Raw genomic sequence first — 21,299 nt, 5'->3', positions numbered from 1 at the left:
GGTTACCATAGTCACATTAATATATACTGACAGGTTACCATAGTCACATTAATATATACTGACAGGTTACCATAGTCACATTAATATACACTGACAGGTTACCATAGTTACATTAAAATATACTGACAGGTTACCATAGTTACATTAATATATACTGACAGGTTACCATAGTCACATTAATATATACTGACAGGTTACCATAGTCACATTAATATATACTGACAGGTTACCATAGTTACATTAATATATACTGACAGGTTACCATAGTCACATTAATATATACTGACAGGTTACCATAGTCACATTAATATATACTGACAGGTTACCATAGTCACATTAATATATACTGACAGGTTACCATAGTCACATTAATATATACTGACAGGTTACCATAGTCACATTAATATATACTGACAGGTTACCATAGTCACATTAATATACAGTGGGGCAAAAAAGTATTTAGTCAGCCACCAATTGTGCAAGTTCTCCCACTTAAAAAGATGAGAGAGGATCTCAGCAATCACTGCCTCATTGCCTGCATCCGTAATGGGTTCACGGTCAAACGACCACCCCTCATCACTGTCAAACGCTCCCTAAAACACTTCTGTGAGCAGGCCTTTCTAATCGACCTGGCCCGGGTATCCTGGAAGGATATTGACCTCATTCTGCCAGTAGAGGATTCCTGGTTATTCTTTAAATAAGTAAATAAATAAATTCTTAAATAAGCATGCCCCATTCAAAAAATGTAGAACCAGGAACAGATATAGCCCTTGGTTCACTCCAGACCTGACTGCCCTTGACCAGCACAAAAACATCCTTTGGCGTATTGCATTAGCATCGAATAGCCCCCACGATATGCAACTTTTCAGGGAGGTTAGGAACCGATATACAGTCAGTCAGGAAAGCAAAGGCTAGCTTTTTCAAACAGAAATTTGCATCCTGTAGCACAAAGTCAAAAAGTTCTAGGACACTAAAGTCCATGGAGAATAAGAGCACCTCCTCCCAGCTGCCCACTGCACTGAGACTAGGAAACACTGTCACCACCGATAAATTCACGATAATTGAGAATTTCAATAAGGATTTTTCTACAGCTGGCCATGCTTTCCACCTGGCTACCCCTACTCTGGTCAACAGCCCTGCACCCCCCACAGCAACTTGCCCAAACCCATTTCTCCTTCACCCAAAATCCAGATAGCTGATGTTCTGAAAGAGTTGCAAAATCTGGACCCCAACAAATCAGCCGGGCTAGACAATCTGGACCCTCTTTTTCTAAAATGCTCTGCCGCAAATTGTTGCAACCCCTATTACTAGCCTGTAAAAACTCTTTCGTATCGTCTAAGATCTAGAAAGATTGGAAAGCTGCCGCGGTCATCCCCCTCTTCAAAGGGGAAGACACTCTAGAACTAAACTGTTACAGATCTATATATATCCCACCCTGCCTTTCTAAAGTCTTCGAAAGCCAAGTTAAACAGATTACTGACCATTTCGAATCCCACCATACCTTCTCCACTATGCAATCTGGTTTCCGAGCTGGTCATGGGTGCGCCTCAGCCATGCTCAAGCTCCTAAACAATATCATAAACGCAATCGTTAAAAGACAATACTGTGCAGCTGTCTTCATCAACCTTGCCAATGATTTCGACTCTGTCAATCACCACATTCTTATCGGCAAACTAAACAGCCTTGGTTTCTCAAATGACTGCCTCGCCTGGTTCACCAACTACTTCTCAGACAGAGTTCAGCGTGTCAAATCGGAGGGCCTGTTGTCCGGGCCTCTGAGAGTCTATGAGGGTGCCACAGGGTTCAATTCTTGCGCCGAATCTCTTCTCTGTATACATCAATGATGTCGCTCTTGCTGCTGGTGATTCTCTGATCCACGCAGACGACACCATTCTGTATACTTCTGGCCCTTCTTTGGACGATCGCTGCCCGCACTCGCCCGCCTGTCTAGTATCACTACTCTGGACGGTTCTGACTTAGAACACGTGGACAACTACAAATACCTAGGTGTCTGGTTAGACTGTAAACGCTCATTCCAGACTCACATTAAACATCTCCAATCCAAAATTAAATCTTGAATCAGCTTCCTATTTCGCAACAAAGCCTCCTTCACTCATGCTGCCAAACATACCCTCGTAAAACGCACTATCCTACCGATCCTTGACTTCGGCGATGTCCTTTACAAAACAACCTCCAACACTCTATTCAGCAAACTGGATGAAGTCTATCACAGTGCCATCCGTTTTGTCACCAAAGCCCCATATACTACCCACCAATGCGACCAGTATGCCCTCGTTGGCTGGCCCTCGCTTCATATTCGTCGCCAAACCCACTGGCTCCAGGTCATCTATAAGTCTTTGCTAGGTAAAGCTCTGCCTTATCACAGCTCACTGGTCACCATAGCAGCACCCACCTGTAGCACGCGCTCCAGCAGGTATATTTCACTGGTCATCCCCAAAGCCAACTACTCATTTGGCTGCATTTCCTTCCAGTTCTCTGCTGCCAATGACTGGAACGAATTGCAAAAATCACCGAAGCTGGAGACTCATATCTCCCTCACTAACTTTAAGCATCAGATGTCAGAGCAGCTTACCGATCATTGCACCTGTACATAGACACTCTGTAAATAACCCACCCAACTACCTCATCCCCATATTGTCATTTATTTTTTGTTCCTTTGCACCCCAGTATCTCTACTTGCACATTCATCATCTGCACATCGATCACTCCAGTGTTAATGCTAAATTGTAATTATTTCACCTCTACAGCCTATTTATTGCCTTATCTCCCTAATCTTATTACATTTGCACTCACTGTATATAGACTTTTCTATTGTTCTTGACTCTACGTTTGTTTATGTGTAACTGCGTTGTTGTTTGTGTCGCACTGCTTTGCTTCTTCTTGGCCAGGTCTCAGTTGTAAATGAGAACTTGTTCTCAACTGGCCAACCTGGTTAAATAAAGGTGTTCTCAACTGGCCTACCTGGTTAAATAAAGGTGTTCTCAACTGGCCTACCAGGTTAAATAAAGTTGTTCTCAACTGGCCTACCAGGTTAAATAAAGGTGTTCTCAACTAGCCTACCAGGTTAAATAAAGGTGTTCTCAACTAGCCTACCAGGTTAAATAAAGGTGTTCTCAACTAGCCTACCAGGTTAAATAAAGGTGTTCTCAACTGGCCAACCTGGTTAAATAAAGGTGTTCTCAACTGGCCTACCTGGTTAAATAAAGGTGTTCTCAACTGGCCTACCTGGTTAAATAAAGGTGTTCTCAACTAGCCTACCTGGTTAAATAAAGGTGTTCTCAACTGGCCTACCTGGTTAAATAAAGGTGTTCTCAACTGGCCTACCTGGTTAAATAAAGGTGTTCTCAACTGGCCTACCTGGTTAAATAAAGGTGTTCTCAACTGGCCAACCTGGTTAAATAAAGGTGTTCTCAACTGGCCTACCTGGTTAAATAAAGGTGTTCTCAACTGGCCAACCAGGTTAAATAAAGGTGTTCTCAACTGGCCTACCTGGTTAAATAAAGGTGTTCTCAACTGGCCAACCAGGTTAAATAAAGGTGTTCTCAACTGGCCAACCAGGTTAAATAAAAGGTGAGATAAAAATAAAAACTCCGGTGTATATTTGGCTATATTTTTGTTTATCCAGAAATTTGACGAGAATTTTAAGAAGATGGTGATTGACTCCGGGGGGTCACAAGTTATACTGTGATAGTATAGTGATTAATTTTCCTATTATTATATATTTTTATATATTTTTTTTTATATATATTTTTCACAATAGTTAGTTAGCACTCGGGTATTTGGTGTAGATCGTTGCCAAAAATCTAAGACAAATCCATTTTAAACTTTGTAACAACAAAATGTGGAAAAGGTCAATGGGTGTGAATGCTTTGTGAAGGCACTTGCAGTACCTAACACACACACGTTGAGTTCCTGCCTGGTTGCATTGCAGACACACGGCAGATCTTAGGCTGCGGTCCAAACACACCCTCTCCCCTCAGCCCTCAAATGAAGTGGAGACTTCTGATGACGTCTGACGAGTTCACACTGGCCAAGGCGAGGGAGGAAGGATTTAATTTTAAATGGACCGCCCTTGGCCGGAAATTCGTCACTCATTCATCCCTCGATGATTGTGTTTTCAGCCACCGGTAGCTTGTGGGTGCTTTATATGCTCTACAGCCAATTATAATTGCATGTCTACTTATATTAACTATATAATTATTAATAGATGCCTACTGTGTGATAGCTAGCAAATGAATTAGTTAACTAACGTTAGCCTGCCTAGCTAGAACTTCTGAAGGAAAAAAAAATATTTCCACAATTTCCAAAAGCTAACCAAACAAAAACAGATTTACTTTTTACGAGATGTGTTTGTGCCATCATGTGCGTTAGTAGAACAATGTGTTTGTGTCATCATGTGCGTTAGTAGAACAATGTGTTTGTCATCATGTGCGTTAGTAGAACAATGTGTTGTGCCATCATGTGCGTTAGTAGAACAATTTGTAACTTTTTTGCATTCGTTTTTACTTCCACTTGCATGTTGACTTCTCCATGGATGTTGTTTTTACGTTTTCGTGGACTTTTCTTAGCGGATGTTCAATCGTGGTGAATTGAATTATGGGAAGTTTCAGGCTCGGAGTGAACATCATTATACACTCGAAAAGCCCACTAAAAACGAGGGCCGAGGGGTTTATGTTGCAAACTTCCCTTGCTTGGCTAATCATTTGGACCGCCCTCCAAGATTGTGACGGGGATTCCCTCTAGGGCATAAGGCGGGTAAGTGGACGAGGGTGTGTCTTTTAAGGGTTTGGACCGCAGCCTAACAAAGCCTGGATAAGTGTTTAACATATCGGCTAACCACATCATACAGTATGATATAACAATTTGAGGCCCGACTGTCTAATCCATGACGTGGCACACAGCCATTGGTGCCTTTTCATCTAGGTCAGGCAGGAACTGGACCAAGACGGCAGTGATGTAATGGGTGGTTACCTAGGGAACCATTTGGCGTGCTCCACCCAGGGGTCGTCACCTGACTCCCAGCATCTCAGACCCCCGTCACAGCAGAAACACTTCACGTCATCATTACGCCCTGCAACACACACACACACACACCATTACGCCCTGCAACACACACCACCATTACGCCCTGCAACACACACACACACACCATTACACCCTGGAACACACACACCATCATTACGCCCTGCAACACACACACCATCATTACGCCCTGCAACACACACACCACCATTACGCCCTGCAACACACACACACACCATTACGCCCTGGAACACACACACCATCATTACGCCCTGCAACACACACACACACACCATCATTACGCCCTGCAACACACACACACACACCATCATTACGCCCTGCAACACACACACCACCATTACGCCCTGCAACACACACACCACCATTACGCCCTGCAACACACACACCACCATTACACCCTGGAACACACACACCACCATTACGCCCTGCAACACACACACACACACACACACACCATTACACCCTGGAACACACACCATCATTACGCCCTGCAACACACACCACCATTACGCCCTGCAACACACACACCATTACGCCCTGCAACACACACCATCATTACGCCCTGCAACACACACACACACACCATCATTACAACACACACCACCATTACGCCCTGCAACACACACCACCATTACGCCCTGCAACACACACCACCATTACGCCCTACAACACACACACCACCATTACGCCCTGCAACACACACCATCATTACGCCCTGCAACACACACCATCATTACGCCCTGCAACACACACCATCATTACGCCCTGCAACACACACACCACCATTACGCCCTGCAACACACACACCACCATTACGCCCTGCAACACACACACCACCATTACGCCCTGCAACACACACCATCATTACGCCCTGCAACACACACACCATCGCGCCCTGCAAAACACACCACCACCATTACGCCCTGCAACACAAGCACACATCATTACGCCCTGCACACACACACACACACACACACACACACAATCATTACACCCTGCAACACACACACACCATCACCATTACGCCCTGCAACACACACACACACACAATCACGCCCTGCAACACACACACACACACACACACACACAATCACGCCCTGCAAAACACACACACCACCATTACGCCCTGCAAAACACACACACCACCATTACGCCCTGCAACACACACACCACCATTACGCCCTGCAACACACACACACCACCATTACGCCCTGCAACACACACACCACCATTACGCCCTGCAACACACACACCACCATTACGCCCTGCAACACACACACCACCATTACGCCCTGCAACACACACACACCACCATTACGCCCTGCAACACACACACCACCATTACACCCTGCAACACACATACACTACCATTACGCCCTGCAACACACACACACACCACCATTACGCCCTGCAACACACTCACACACCATCATTACGCCCTGCAACACACACACACACCACCATTACGCCCTGCAACACACTCACACACCACCATTACGCCCTGCAACACACGCACACACAACCATTACGCCCTGCAACACACACACACATCATTACGCCCTGCAACACACACACACACACACATCATTACGCCCTGCAACACACACACACACACACATCATTACGCCCTGCAACACACACACACACACACATCATTACGCCCTGCAACACACACACACACACACACACACCACCATTACGCCCTGCAACACACACCATCATCATTACGCCCTGCAACACACACCATCATTATTACGCTCTGCAACACACACACATAATTACACCCTGCAACATGTATTACAAATGTAAAAATAATATACATATATAATTAAATATATGAATATATAATTCTGAGTCTCTTACCGACATAGTAGAACCCTGCCTTGGCCAGCTGGTCAGGGCGCACGGGGATACGTAAGGGCCAGTGGACGAAGGTCAGCAACCTCTCCTCACGCTGCTGCATGGCTGGGTTAGACACGTTGCTTAGACCTGGGGGGCCGGGGCCCGGGGGGGCTAGGGCTTCTGCCCCGGGGGGCTGAGAGGTGCCTGCTACCCCCCACCACCCCGGCTAGGGAGACGTTGTCGGCCCGGTCTCCTCTGACGAAGTGACAGTTGGGGTAATGTCTCTGGTGCTCTGATACGGCCCGGTCCCCTGGCTCCCAGTTACTGAGCTACAGAGAGGAGACACTAATCAATCACCTGGCTCTCAGTTACTGAGAGGAGACACTAATCAATCACCTGGCTCCCAGTTACTGAGAGGAGACACTAATCAATCACCTGGCTCCTAGTTACTGAGAGGAGACACTAATCAATCACCTGGCTCCCAGTTACTGAGCTACAGAGAGGAGACACTAATCAATCACCTGGCTCCCAGTTACTGAGAGGAGACACTAATCAATCACCTGGCTCCCAGTTACTGAGCTACAGAGAGGAGACACTAATCAATCACCTGGCTCCTAGTTACTGAGAGGAGACACTAATCAATCACCTGGCTCCCAGTTACTGAGCTACAGAGAGGAGACACTAATCAATCACCTGGCTCCTAGTTACTGAGAGGAGACACTAATCAATCACCTGGCTCCCAGTTACTGAGCTACAGAGAGGAGACACTAATCAATCACCTGGCTCTCAGTTACTGAGAGGAAACACTAATCAATCACCTGGCTCTCAGTTACTGAGAGGAAACACTAATCAATCACCTGGCTCCCAGTTACTGAGAGGAGACACTAATCAATCACCTGGCTCTCAGTTACTGAGAGGAGACACTAATCAATCACCTGGCTCCCAGTTACTGAGAGGAGACACTAATCAATCACCTGGCTCCCAGTTACTGAGAGGAGACACTAATCAATCACCTGGCTCCCAGTTACTGAGAGGAGACACTAATCAATCACCTGGCTCTCAGTTACTGAGAGGAGACACTAATCAATCACCTGGCTCCCAGTTACTGAGTTACTGAGAGGAGACACTAATCAATCACCTGGCTCTCAGTTACTGAGAGGAGACACTAATCAATCACCTGGCTCCCAGTTACTGAGAGGAGACACTAATCAATCACCTGGCTCTCAGTTACTGAGTTACTGAGAGGAGACACTAATCAATCAACTGGTTCTCAGTTACTGAGTTACTGAGAGGAGACACTAATCAATCACCTGGCTCTCAGTTACTGAGAGGAGACACTAATCAATCACCTGGCTCCCAGTTACTGAGAGGAGACACTAATCAATCACCTGGTTCTCAGTTACTGAGAGGAGACACTAATCAATCACCTGGTTCTCAGTTACTGAGCTACAGAGAGGAGACACTAATCAATCACCTGGTTCTCAGTTACTGAGAGGAGACACTAATCAATCACCTGGTTCTCAGTTACTGAGAGGAGACACTAATCAATCACCTGGCTCCCAGTTACTGAGAGGAGACACTAATCAATCACCTGGCTCCCAGTTACTGAGCTACAGAGAGGAGACACTAATCAATCACCTGGTTCTCAGTTACTGAGAGGAGACACTAATCAATCACCTGGCTCCCAGTTACTGAGCTACAGAGAGGAGACACTAATCAATCACCTGGCTCCCAGTTACTGAGAGGAGACACTAATCAATCACCTGGTTCTCAGTTACTGAGAGGAGACACTAATCAATCACCTGGCTCCCAGTTACTGAGAGGAGACACTAATCAATCACCTGGCTCCCAGTTACTGAGCTACAGAGAGGAGACACTAATCAATCACCTGGCTCCCAGTTACTGAGAGGAGACACTAATCAATCACCTGGCTCCCAGTTACTGAGAGGAGACACTAATCAATCACCTGGCTCCCAGTTACTGAGCTACAGAGAGGAGACACTAATCAATCACCTGGCTCCCAGTTACAGAGAGGAGACACTAATCAATCACCTGGTTCTCAGTTACTGAGAGGAGACACTAATCAATCACCTGGCTCCCAGTTACTGAGAGGAGACACTAATCAATCACCTGGCTCCCAGTTACTGAGAGGAGACACTAATCAATCACCTGGCTCCCAGTTACTGAGAGGAGACACTAATCAATCACCTGGCTCCCAGTTACTGAGAGGAGACACTAATCAATCACCTGGCTCTCAGTTACTGAGAGGAGACACTAATCAATCACCTGGTTCTCAGTTACTGAGAGGAGACACTAATCAATCACCTGGCTCTCAGTTACTGAGAGGAGACACTAATCAATCACCTGGCTCTCAGTTACTGAGAGGAGACACTAATCAATCACCTGGCTCCCAGTTACTGAGCTACAGAGAGGAGACACTAATCAATCACCTGGCTCCCAGTTACTGAGAGGAGACACTAATCAATCACCTGGCTCCCAGTTACTGAGCTACAGAGAGGAGACACTAATCAATCACCTGGCTCCCAGTTACTGAGCTACAGAGAGGAGACACTAATCAATCACCTGGCTCCCAGTTACTGAGAGGAGACACTAATCAATCACCTGGCTCCCAGTTACTGAGAGGAGACACTAATCAATCACCTGGCTCCCAGTTACTGAGAGGAGACACTAATCAATCACCTGGCTCCCAGTTACTGAGAGGAGACACTAATCAATCACCTGGCTCTCAGTTACTGAGCTACAGAGAGGAGACACTAATCAATCACCTGGCTCCCAGTTACTGAGAGGAGACACTAATCAATCACCTGGCTCCCAGTTACTGAGAGGAGACACTAATCAATCACCTGGCTCCCAGTTACTGAGAGGAGACACTAATCAATCACCTGGCTCCCAGTTACTGAGAGGAGACACTAATCAATCACCTGGCTCCCAGTTACTGAGAGGAGACACTAATCAATCACCTGGCTCCTCAGTTACTGAGAGGAGACACTAATCAATCACCTGGTTCCCAGTTTACAGAGAGGAGACACTAATCAATCACCTGGCTCCCAGTTACTGAGAGGAGACACTAATCAATCACCTGGCTCTCAGTTACTGAGCTACAGAGAGGAGACACTAATCAATCACCTGGCTCTCAGTTACTGAGAGGAGACACTAATCAATCACCTGGCTCCCAGTTACTACAGAGAGGAGACACTAATCAATCACCTGGCTCCCAGTTACTGAGCTACAGAGAGGAGACACTAATCAATCACCTGGTTCTCAGTTACTGAGAGGAGACACTAATCAATCACCTGGCTCCCAGTTACTGAGAGGAGACACTAATCAATCACCTGGCTCCCAGTTACTGAGAGGAGACACTAATCAATCACCTGGCTCTCAGTTACTGAGAGGAGACACTAATCAATCACCTGGCTCCCAGTTACAGAGAGGAGACACTAATCAATCACCTGGCTCCCAGTTACTGAGAGGAGACACTAATCAATCACCTGGCTCCCAGTTACTGAGCTACAGAGAGGAGACACTAATCAATCACCTGGCTCCCAGTTACTGAGAGGAGACACTAATCAATCACCTGGCTCCCAGTTACTGAGCTACAGAGAGGAGACACTAATCAATCACCTGGCTCCCAGTTACTGAGAGGAGACACTAATCAATCACCTGGCTCCCAGTTACTGAGAGGAGACACTAATCAATCACCTGGCTCCCAGTTACTGAGAGGAGACACTAATCAATCACCTGGCTCCCAGTTACTGAGAGGAGACACTAATCAATCACCTGGCTCCCAGTTACTGAGAGGAGACACTAATCAATCACCTGGCTCCCAGTTACTGAGAGGAGACACTAATCAATCACCTGGCTCCCAGTTACTGAGAGGAGACACTAATCAATCACCTGGCTCCCAGTTACAGAGAGGAGACACTAATCAATCACCTGGCTCCCAGTTACAGAGAGGAGACACTAATCAATCACCTGGCTCCCAGTTACTGAGAGGAGACACTAATCAATCACCTGGTTCTCAGTTACTGAGAGGAGACACTAATCAATCACCTGGCTCCCAGTTACTGAGAGGAGACACTAATCAATCACCTGGTTCTCAGTTACAGAGAGGAGACACTAATCAATCACCTGGCTCTCAGTTACTGAGCTACAGCTCCCAGAGTTACTGAGAGGAGACACTAATCAATCACCTGGCTCCCAGTTACTGAGAGGAGACACTAATCAATCACCTGGCTCCCAGTTACTGAGCTACAGAGAGGAGACACTAATCAATCACCTGGCTCTCAGTTACTGAGAGGAGACACTAATCAATCACCTGGCTCCCAGTTACTGAGCTACAGAGAGGAGACACTAATCAATCACCTGGCTCCCAGTTACTGAGAGGAGACACTAATCAATCACCTGGCTCCCAGTTACTGAGCTACAGAGAGGAGACACTAATCAATCACCTGGCTCCCAGTTACAGAGAGGAGACACTAATCAATCACCTGGCTCCCAGTTACTGAGAGGAGACACTAATCAATCACCTGGTTCTCAGTTACTGAGAGGAGACACTAATCAATCACCTGGCTCCCAGTTACTGAGAGGAGACACTAATCAATCACCTGGTTCTCAGTTACTGAGAGGAGACACTAATCAATCACCTGGCTCCCAGTTACTGAGAGGAGACACTAATCAATCACCTGGCTCCCAGTTACTGAGCTACAGAGAGGAGACACTAATCAATCACCTGGTTCTCAGTTACTGAGAGGAGACACTAATCAATCACCTGGCTCCCAGTTACTGAGAGGAGACACTAATCAATCACCTGGCTCCCAGTTACTGAGAGGAGACACTAATCAATCACCTGGCTCCCAGTTACTGAGAGGAGACACTAATCAATCACCTGGCTCCCAGTTACTGAGCTACAGAGAGGAGACACTAATCAATCACCTGGCTCCCAGTTACTGAGAGGAGACACTAATCAATCACCTGGCTCCCAGTTACTGAGAGGAGACACTAATCAATCACCTGGCTCTCAGTTACTGAGAGGAGACACTAATCAATCACCTGGCTCCCAGTTACTGAGAGGAGACACTAATCAATCACCTGGCTCCCAGTTACTGAGAGGAGACACTAATCAATCACCTGGCTCCCAGTTACTGAGAGGAGACACTAATCAATCACCTGGCTCTCAGTTACTGAGCTACAGAGAGGAGACACTAATCAATCACCTGGCTCTCAGTTACTGAGAGGAGACACTAATCAATCACCTGGCTCCCAGTTACTGAGAGGAGACACTAATCAATCACCTGGCTCCCAGTTACTGAGCTACAGAGAGGAGACACTAATCAATCACCTGGTTCTCAGTTACTGAGAGGAGACACTAATCAATCACCTGGCTCCCAGTTACTGAGAGGAGACACTAATCAATCACCTGGCTCCCAGTTACTGAGAGGAGACACTAATCAATCACCTGGCTCTCAGTTACTGAGAGGAGACACTAATCAATCACCTGGCTCCCAGTTACAGAGAGGAGACACTAATCAATCACCTGGCTCCCAGTTACTGAGAGGAGACACTAATCAATCACCTGGCTCCCAGTTACTGAGCTACAGAGAGGAGACACTAATCAATCACCTGGCTCCCAGTTACTGAGAGGAGACACTAATCAATCACCTGGCTCCCAGTTACTGAGCTACAGAGAGGAGACACTAATCAATCACCTGGCTCCCAGTTACTGAGAGGAGACACTAATCAATCACCTGGCTCCCAGTTACTGAGAGGAGACACTAATCAATCACCTGGCTCCCAGTTACTGAGAGGAGACACTAATCAATCACCTGGCTCCCAGTTACTGAGAGGAGACACTAATCAATCACCTGGCTCCCAGTTACTGAGAGGAGACACTAATCAATCACCTGGCTCCCAGTTACTGAGAGGAGACACTAATCAATCACCTGGCTCCCAGTTACTGAGAGGAGACACTAATCAATCACCTGGCTCCCAGTTACAGAGAGGAGACACTAATCAATCACCTGGCTCCCAGTTACAGAGAGGAGACACTAATCAATCACCTGGCTCCCAGTTACTGAGAGGAGACACTAATCAATCACCTGGTTCTCAGTTACTGAGAGGAGACACTAATCAATCACCTGGCTCCCAGTTACTGAGAGGAGACACTAATCAATCACCTGGTTCTCAGTTACAGAGAGGAGACACTAATCAATCACCTGGCTCTCAGTTACTGAGCTACAGAGAGGAGACACTAATCAATCACCTGGCTCCCAGTTACTGAGAGGAGACACTAATCAATCACCTGGCTCCCAGTTACTGAGCTACAGAGAGGAGACACTAATCAATCACCTGGCTCTCAGTTACTGAGAGGAGACACTAATCAATCACCTGGCTCCCAGTTTACTGAGAGGAGACACTAATCAATCACCTGGCTCCCAGTTACTGAGAGGAGACACTAATCAATCACCTGGCTCCCAGTTACTGAGCTACAGAGAGGAGACACTAATCAATCACCTGGCTCCCAGTTACTGAGAGGAGACACTAATCAATCACCTGGCTCCCAGTTACTGAGAGGAGACACTAATCAATCACCTGGTTCTCAGTTAGCTACAGAGAGGAGACACTAATCAATCACCTGGCTCCCAGTTACTGAGAGGAGACACTAATCAATCACCTGGTTCTCAGTTACTGAGAGGAGACACTAATCAATCACCTGGCTCCCAGTTACTGAGAGGAGACACTAATCAATCACCTGGCTCCCAGTTACTGAGCTACAGAGAGGAGACACTAATCAATCACCTGGTTCTCAGTTACTGAGAGGAGACACTAATCAATCACCTGGCTCCCAGTTACTGAGAGGAGACACTAATCAATCACCTGGCTCCCAGTTACTGAGAGGAGACACTAATCAATCACCTGGCTCCCAGTTACTGAGAGGAGACACTAATCAATCACCTGGCTCCCAGTTACTGAGCTACAGAGAGGAGACACTAATCAATCACCTGGCTCCCAGTTACTGAGAGGAGACACTAATCAATCACCTGGCTCCCAGTTACTGAGAGGAGACACTAATCAATCACCTGGCTCCCAGTTACTGAGAGGAGACACTAATCAATCACCTGGCTCCCAGTTACTGAGAGGAGACACTAATCAATCACCTGGCTCCCAGTTACTGAGAGGAGACACTAATCAATCACCTGGCTCCCAGTTACTGAGAGGAGACACTAATCAATCACCTGGCTCCCAGTTACTGAGAGGAGACACTAATCAATCACCTGGCTCCCAGTTACTGAGAGGAGACACTAATCAATCACCTGGCTCTCAGTTACTGAGAGGAGACACTAATCAATCACCTGGTTCTCAGTTACTGAGAGGAGACACTAATCAATCACCTGGCTCCCAGTTACTGAGAGGAGACACTAATCAATCACCTGGCTCTCAGTTACTGAGAGGAGACACTAATCAATCACCTGGCTCCCAGTTACTGAGCTACAGAGAGGAGACACTAATCAATCACCTGGCTCCCAGTTACTGAGAGGAGACACTAATCAATCACCTGGCTCCCAGTTACTGAGAGGAGACACTAATCAATCACCTGGCTCTCAGTTACTGAGCTACAGAGAGGAGACACTAATCAATCACCTGGCTCTCAGTTACTGAGCTACAGAGAGGAGACACTAATCAATCACCTGGCTCCCAGTTACTGAGAGGAGACACTAATCAATCACCTGGCTCCCAGTTACTGAGAGGAGACACTAATCAATCACCTGGCTCCCAGTTACTGAGAGGAGACACTAATCAATCACCTGGCTCCCAGTTACTGAGAGGAGACACTAATCAATCACCTGGCTCCCAGTTACTGAGAGGAGACACTAATCAATCACCTGGCTCCCAGTTACTGAGCTACAGAGAGGAGACACTAATCAATCACCTGGCTCCCAGTTACTGAGCTACAGAGAGGAGACACTAATCAATCACCTGGCTCCCAGTTACTGAGAGGAGACACTAATAAATCACCTGGCTCCCAGTTACTGAGCTACAGAGAGGAGACACTAATCAATCACCTGGCTCCCAGTAACTGAGCTAGAGAGAGGAGACACTAATCAATCACCTGGCTCCCAGTTACTGAGCTACAGAGAGGAGACACTAATCAATCACCTGGCTCTCAGTTACTGAGCTACAGAGAGGAGACACTAATCAATCACCTGGTTCTCAGTTACTGAGCTACAGAGAGGAGACACTAATCAATCACCTGGTTCCCAGTTACTGAGAGGAGACACTAATCAATCACCTGGCTCCCAGTTACTGAGAGGAGACACTAATCAATCACCTGGCTCCCAGTTACTGAGAGGAGACACTAATCAATCACCTGGCTCTCAGTTACTGAGAGGAGACACTAATCAATCACCTGGCTCTCAGTTACTGAGAGGAGACACTAATCAATCACCTGGTTCTCAGTTACTGAGAGGAGACACTAATCAATCACCTGGCTCCCAGTTACTGAGAGGAGACACTAATCAATCACCTGACTCCCAGTTACTGAGCTACAGAGAGGAGACACTAATCAATCACCTGGCTCCCAGTTACTGAGCTACAGAGAGGAGACACTAATCAATCACCTGGCTCTCAGTTACTGAGAGGAGACACTAATCAATCACCTGGCTCCCAGTTACAGAGAGGAGACACTAATCAATCACCTGGTTCTCAGTTACTGAGAGGAGACACTAATCAATCACCTGGCTCCCAGTTACTGAGAGGAGACACTAATCAATCACCTGGCTCTCAGTTACTGAGAGGAGACACTAATCAATCACCTGGTTCTCAGTTACTGAGAGGAGACACTAATCAATCACCTGGCTCCCAGTTACTGAGAGGAGACACTAATCAATCACCTGGCTCCCAGCTACTGAGAGGAGACACTAATCAATCACCTGGCTCTCAGTTACTGAGAGGAGACACTAATCAATCACCTGGCTCCCAGTTACTGAGAGGAGACACTAATCAATCACCTGGCTCTCAGTTACTGAGAGGAGACACTAATCAATCACCTGGCTCTCAGTTACTGAGAGGAGACACTAATCAATCACCTGGTTCTCAGTTACTGAGAGGAGACACTAATCAATCACCTGGCTCTCAGTTACTGAGCTACAGAGAGGAGACACTAATCAATCACCTGGCTCCCAGTTACTGAGAGGAGACACTAATCAATCACCTGGCTCCCAGTTACAGAGAGGAGACACTAATCAATCACCTGGCTCTCAGTTACTGAGCTACAGAGAGGAGACACTAATCAATCACCTGGTTCTCAGTTACTGAGCTACAGAGAGGAGACACTAATCAATCACCTGGTTCCCAGTTACTGAGAGGAGACACTAATCAATCACCTGGCTCCCAGTTACTGAGAGGAGACACTAATCAATCACCTGGCTCCCAGTTACTGAGAGGAGACACTAATCAATCACCTGGCTCTCAGTTACTGAGAGGAGACACTAATCAATCACCTGGCTCTCAGTTACTGAGAGGAGACACTAATCAATCACCTGGTTCTCAGTTACTGAGAGGAGACACTAATCAATCACCTGGTTCTCAGTTACTGAGAGGAGACACTAATCAATCACCTGGCTCCCAGTTACTGAGAGGAGACACTAATCAATCACCTGGCTCCCAGTTACTGAGAGGAGACACTAATCAATCACCTGACTCCCAGTTACTGAGCTACAGAGAGGAGACACTAATCAATCACCTGGCTCCCAGTTACTGAGCTACAGAGAGGAGACACTAATCAATCACCTGGCTCCCAGTTACAGAGAGGAGACACTAATCAATCACCTGGTTCTCAGTTACTGAGAGGAGACACTAATCAATCACCTGGCTCCCAGTTACTGAGAGGAGACACTAATCAATCACCTGGCTCCCAGTTACAGAGAGGAGACACTAATCAATCACCTGGCTCCCAGTTACTGAGAGGAGACACTAATCAATCACCTGGCTCCCAGTTACAGAGAGGAGACACTAATCAATCACCTGGCTCTCAGTTACTGAGAGGAGACACTAATCAATCACCTGGCTCCCAGTTACTGAGCTACAGAGAGGAGACACTAATCAATCACCTGGCTCCCAGTTACTGAGAGGAGACACTAATCAATCACCTGGCTCCCAGCTACTGAGAGGAGACACTAATCAATCACCTGGCTCTCAGTTACTGAGAGGAGACACTAATCAATCACCTGGCTCCCAGTTACTGAGAGGAGACACTAATCAATCACCTGGCTCTCAGTTACTGAGAGGAGACACTAATCAATCACCTGGCTCCCAGTTACTGAGAGGAGACACTAATCAATCACCTGACTCCCAGTTACTGAGAGGAGACACTAATCAATCACCTGGCTCTCAGTTACTGAGAGGAGACACTAATCAATCACCTGGCTCCCAGTTACTGAGCTACAGAGAGGAGACACTAATCAATCACCTGGCTCTCAGTTACTGAGAGGAGACACTAATCAATCACCTGGCTCCCAGTTACTGAGCTACAGAGAGGAGACACTAATCAATCACCTGGCTCCCAGTTACTGAGCTACAGAGAGGAGACACTAATCAATCACCTGGCTCCCAGTTACTGAGCTACAGAGAGGAGACACTAATCAATCACCTGACTCCCAGTTACTGAGAGGAGACACTAATCAATCACCTGGTTCTCAGTTACTGAGAGGAGACACTAATCAATCACCTGGCTCCCAGTTACTGAGAGGAGACACTAATCAATCACCTGGCTCCCAGTTACTGAGCTACAGAGAGGAGACACTAATCAATCACCTGGCTCTCAGTTACTGAGCTACAGAGAGGAGACACTAATCAATCACCTGGTTCTCAGTTACTGAGCTACAGAGAGGAGACACTAATCAATCACCTGGTTCCCAGTTACTGAGAGGAGACACTAATCAATCACCTGGCTCCCAGTTACTGAGAGGAGACACTAATCAATCACCTGGCTCCCAGTTACTGAGAGGAGACACTAATCAATCACCTGGCTCTCAGTTACTGAGAGGAGACACTAATCAATCACCTGGCTCTCAGTTACTGAGAGGAGACACTAATCAATCACCTGGCTCCCAGTTACTGAGAGGAGACACTAATCAATCACCTGGCTCCCAGTTACTGAGAGGAGACACTAATCAATCACCTGGCTCCCAGTTACTGAGAGGAGACACTAATCAATCACCTGGCTCCCAGTTACTGAGAGGAGACACTAATCAATCACCTGGCTCTCAGTTACTGAGAGGAGACACTAATCAATCACCTGGTTCTCAGTTACTGAGAGGAGACACTAATCAATCACCTGGTTCTCAGTTACTGAGAGGAGACACTAATCAATCACCTGGCTCCCAGTTACTGAGAGGAGACACTAATCAATCACCTGACTCCCAGTTACTGAGCTACAGAGAGGAGACACTAATCAATCACCTGGCTCCCAGTTACTGAGCTACAGAGAGGAGACACTAATCAATCACCTGGCTCCCAGTTACTGAGAGGAGACACTAATCAATCACCTGGCTCCCAGTTACTGAGAGGAGACACTAATCAATCACCTGGCTCCCAGTTACTGAGAGGAGACACTAATCAATCACCTGGCTCCCAGTTACTGAGCTACAGAGAGGAGACACTAATCAATCACCTGGCTCTCAGTTACTGAGCTACAGAGAGGAGACACTAATCAATCACCTGGTTCTCAGTTACTGAGCTACAGAGAGGAGACACTAATCAATCACCTGGTTCCCAGTTACTGAGAGGAGACACTAATCAATCACCTGGCTCCCAGTTACTGAGAGGAGACACTAATCAATCACCTGGCTCCCAGTTACTGAGAGGAGACACTAATCAATCACCTGGCTCTCAGTTACTGAGAGGAGACACTAATCAATCACCTGGCTCTCAGTTACTGAGAGGAGACACTAATCAATCACCTGGTTCTCAGTTACTGAGAGGAGACACTAATCAATCACCTGGTTCTCAGTTACTGAGAGGAGACACTAATCAATCACCTGGCTCCCAGTTACTGAGAGGAGACACTAATCAATCACCTGGCTCCCAGTTACTGAGAGGAGACACTAATCAATCACCTGACTCCCAGTTACTGAGCTACAGAGAGGAGACACTAATCAATCACCTGGCTCCCAGTTACTGAGCTACAGAGAGGAGACACTAATCAATCACCTGGCTCCCAGTTACAGAGAGGAGACACTAATCAATCACCTGGTTCTCAGTTACTGAGAGGAGACACTAATCAATCACCTGGCTCCCAGTTACTGAGAGGAGACACTAATCAATCACCTGGCTCCCAGTTACTGAGCTACAGAGAGGAGACACTAATCAATCACCTGGCTCCCAGTTACTGAGAGGAGACACTAATCAATCACCTGGCTCCCAGCTACTGAGAGGAGACACTAATCAATCACCTGGCTCTCAGTTACTGAGAGGAGACACTAATCAATCACCTGGCTCCCAGTTACTGAGAGGAGACACTAATCAATCACCTGGCTCTCAGTTACTGAGAGGAGACACTAATCAATCACCTGGCTCCCAGTTACTGAGAGGAGACACTAATCAATCACCTGACTCCCAGTTACTGAGAGGAGACACTAATCAATCACCTGGCTCTCAGTTACTGAGAGGAGACACTAATCAATCACCTGGTTCTCAGTTACTGAGAGGAGACACTAATCAATCACCTGGCTCTCAGTTACTGAGCTACAGAGAGGAGACACTAATCAATCACCTGGCTCCCAGTTACTGAGAGGAGACACTAATCAATCACCTGGCTCCCAGTTACTGAGCTACAGAGAGGAGACACTAATCAATCACCTGGCTCCCAGTTACTGAGCTACAGAGAGGAGACACTAATCAATCACCTGGCTCCCAGTTACTGAGCTACAGAGAGGAGACACTAATCAATCACCTGGTTCTCAGTTACTGAGCTACAGAGAGGAGACACTAATCAATCACCTGGTTCCCAGTTACTGAGAGGAGACACTAATCAATCACCTGGCTCCCAGTTACTGAGAGGAGACACTAATCAATCACCTGGCTCCCAGTTACTGAGAGGAGACACTAATCAATCACCTGGCTCTCAGTTACTGAGAGGAGACACTAATCAATCACCTGGCTCTCAGTTACTGAGAGGAGACACTAATCAATCACCTGGTTCTCAGTTACTGAGAGGAGACACTAATCAATCACCTGGCTCTCAGTTACTGAGAGGAGACACTAATCAATCACCTGGCTCCCAGTTACTGAGCTACAGAGAGGAGACACTAATCAATCACCTGGTTCTCAGTTACTGAGAGGAGACACTAATCAATCACCTGGCTCCCAGTTACTGAGCTACAGAGAGGAGACACTAATCAATCACCTGGTTCTCAGTTACTGAGAGGAGACACTAATCAATCACCTGGCTCCCAGTTACTGAGAGGAGACACTAATCAATCACCTGACTCCCAGTTACTGAGCTACAGAGAGGAGACACTAATCAATCACCTGGCTCCCAGTTACTGAGCTACAGAGAGGAGACACTAATCAATCACCTGGCTCCCAGTTACTGAGAGGAGACACTAATCAATCACCTGGCTCCCAGTTACTGAGAGGAGACACTAATCAATCACCTGGCTCTCAGTTACTGAGAGGAGACACTAATCAATCACCTGGTTCTCAGTTACTGAGAGGAGACACTAATCAATCACCTGGCTCCCAGTTACAGAGAGGAGACACTAATCAATCACCTGGTTCTCAGTTACTGAGAGGAGACACTAATCAATCACCTGGCTCTCAGTTACTGAGAGGAGACACTAATCAATCACCTGGTTCTCAGTTACTGAGAGGAGACACTAATCAATCACCTGGTTCTCAGTTACTGAGAGGAGACACTAATCAATCACCTGGCTCCCAGTTACTGAGAGGAGACACTAATCAATCACCTGGCTCTCAGTTACTGAGAGGAGACACTAATCAATCACCTGGCTCCCAGTTACTGAGCTACAGAGAGGAGACACTAATCAATCACCTGGTTCTCAGTTACTGAGAGGAGACACTAATCAATCACCTGGCTCCCAGTTACTGAGCTACAGAGAGGAGACACTAATCAATCACCTGGCTCCCAGTTACTGAGAGGAGACACTAATCAATCACCTGGCTCTCAGTTACTGAGAGGAGACACTAATCAATCACCTGGCTCCCAGTTACTGAGAGGAGACACTAATCAATCACCTGGCTCTCAGTTACTGAGAGGAGACACTAATCAATCACCTGGCTCTCAGTTACTGAGAGGAGACACTAATCAATCACCTGACTCCCAGTTACTGAGAGGAGACACTAATCAATCACCT

General features: G+C 46.8%; 1 protein-coding gene across 1 annotated transcript in view; it reads right to left on the bottom strand.

Annotated features, from left to right (window-relative positions):
- The window catches only part of birc2 (baculoviral IAP repeat containing 2), an 84,895-nt gene that overhangs the window by 40,513 nt on the left and 23,083 nt on the right, over window positions 1-21,299 (bottom strand). Inside the window, 3 exon segments of the mRNA XM_065024035.1 lie at window positions 4,993-5,092; window positions 6,928-7,118; window positions 7,120-7,235. Coding sequence (XP_064880107.1) covers window positions 4,993-5,092; window positions 6,928-7,118; window positions 7,120-7,235 — 407 coding nt within the window.

The sequence above is a fragment of the Oncorhynchus nerka genome, linkage group LG10 (genome assembly GCF_034236695.1).
Source record: "Oncorhynchus nerka isolate Pitt River linkage group LG10, Oner_Uvic_2.0, whole genome shotgun sequence".
In the NCBI taxonomy this organism is placed as follows: Eukaryota; Metazoa; Chordata; class Actinopteri; order Salmoniformes; family Salmonidae; genus Oncorhynchus; species Oncorhynchus nerka.
Note: the sequence above shows the minus strand (reverse complement) of the source record. Positions and strands in the feature narration are given on the sequence as shown.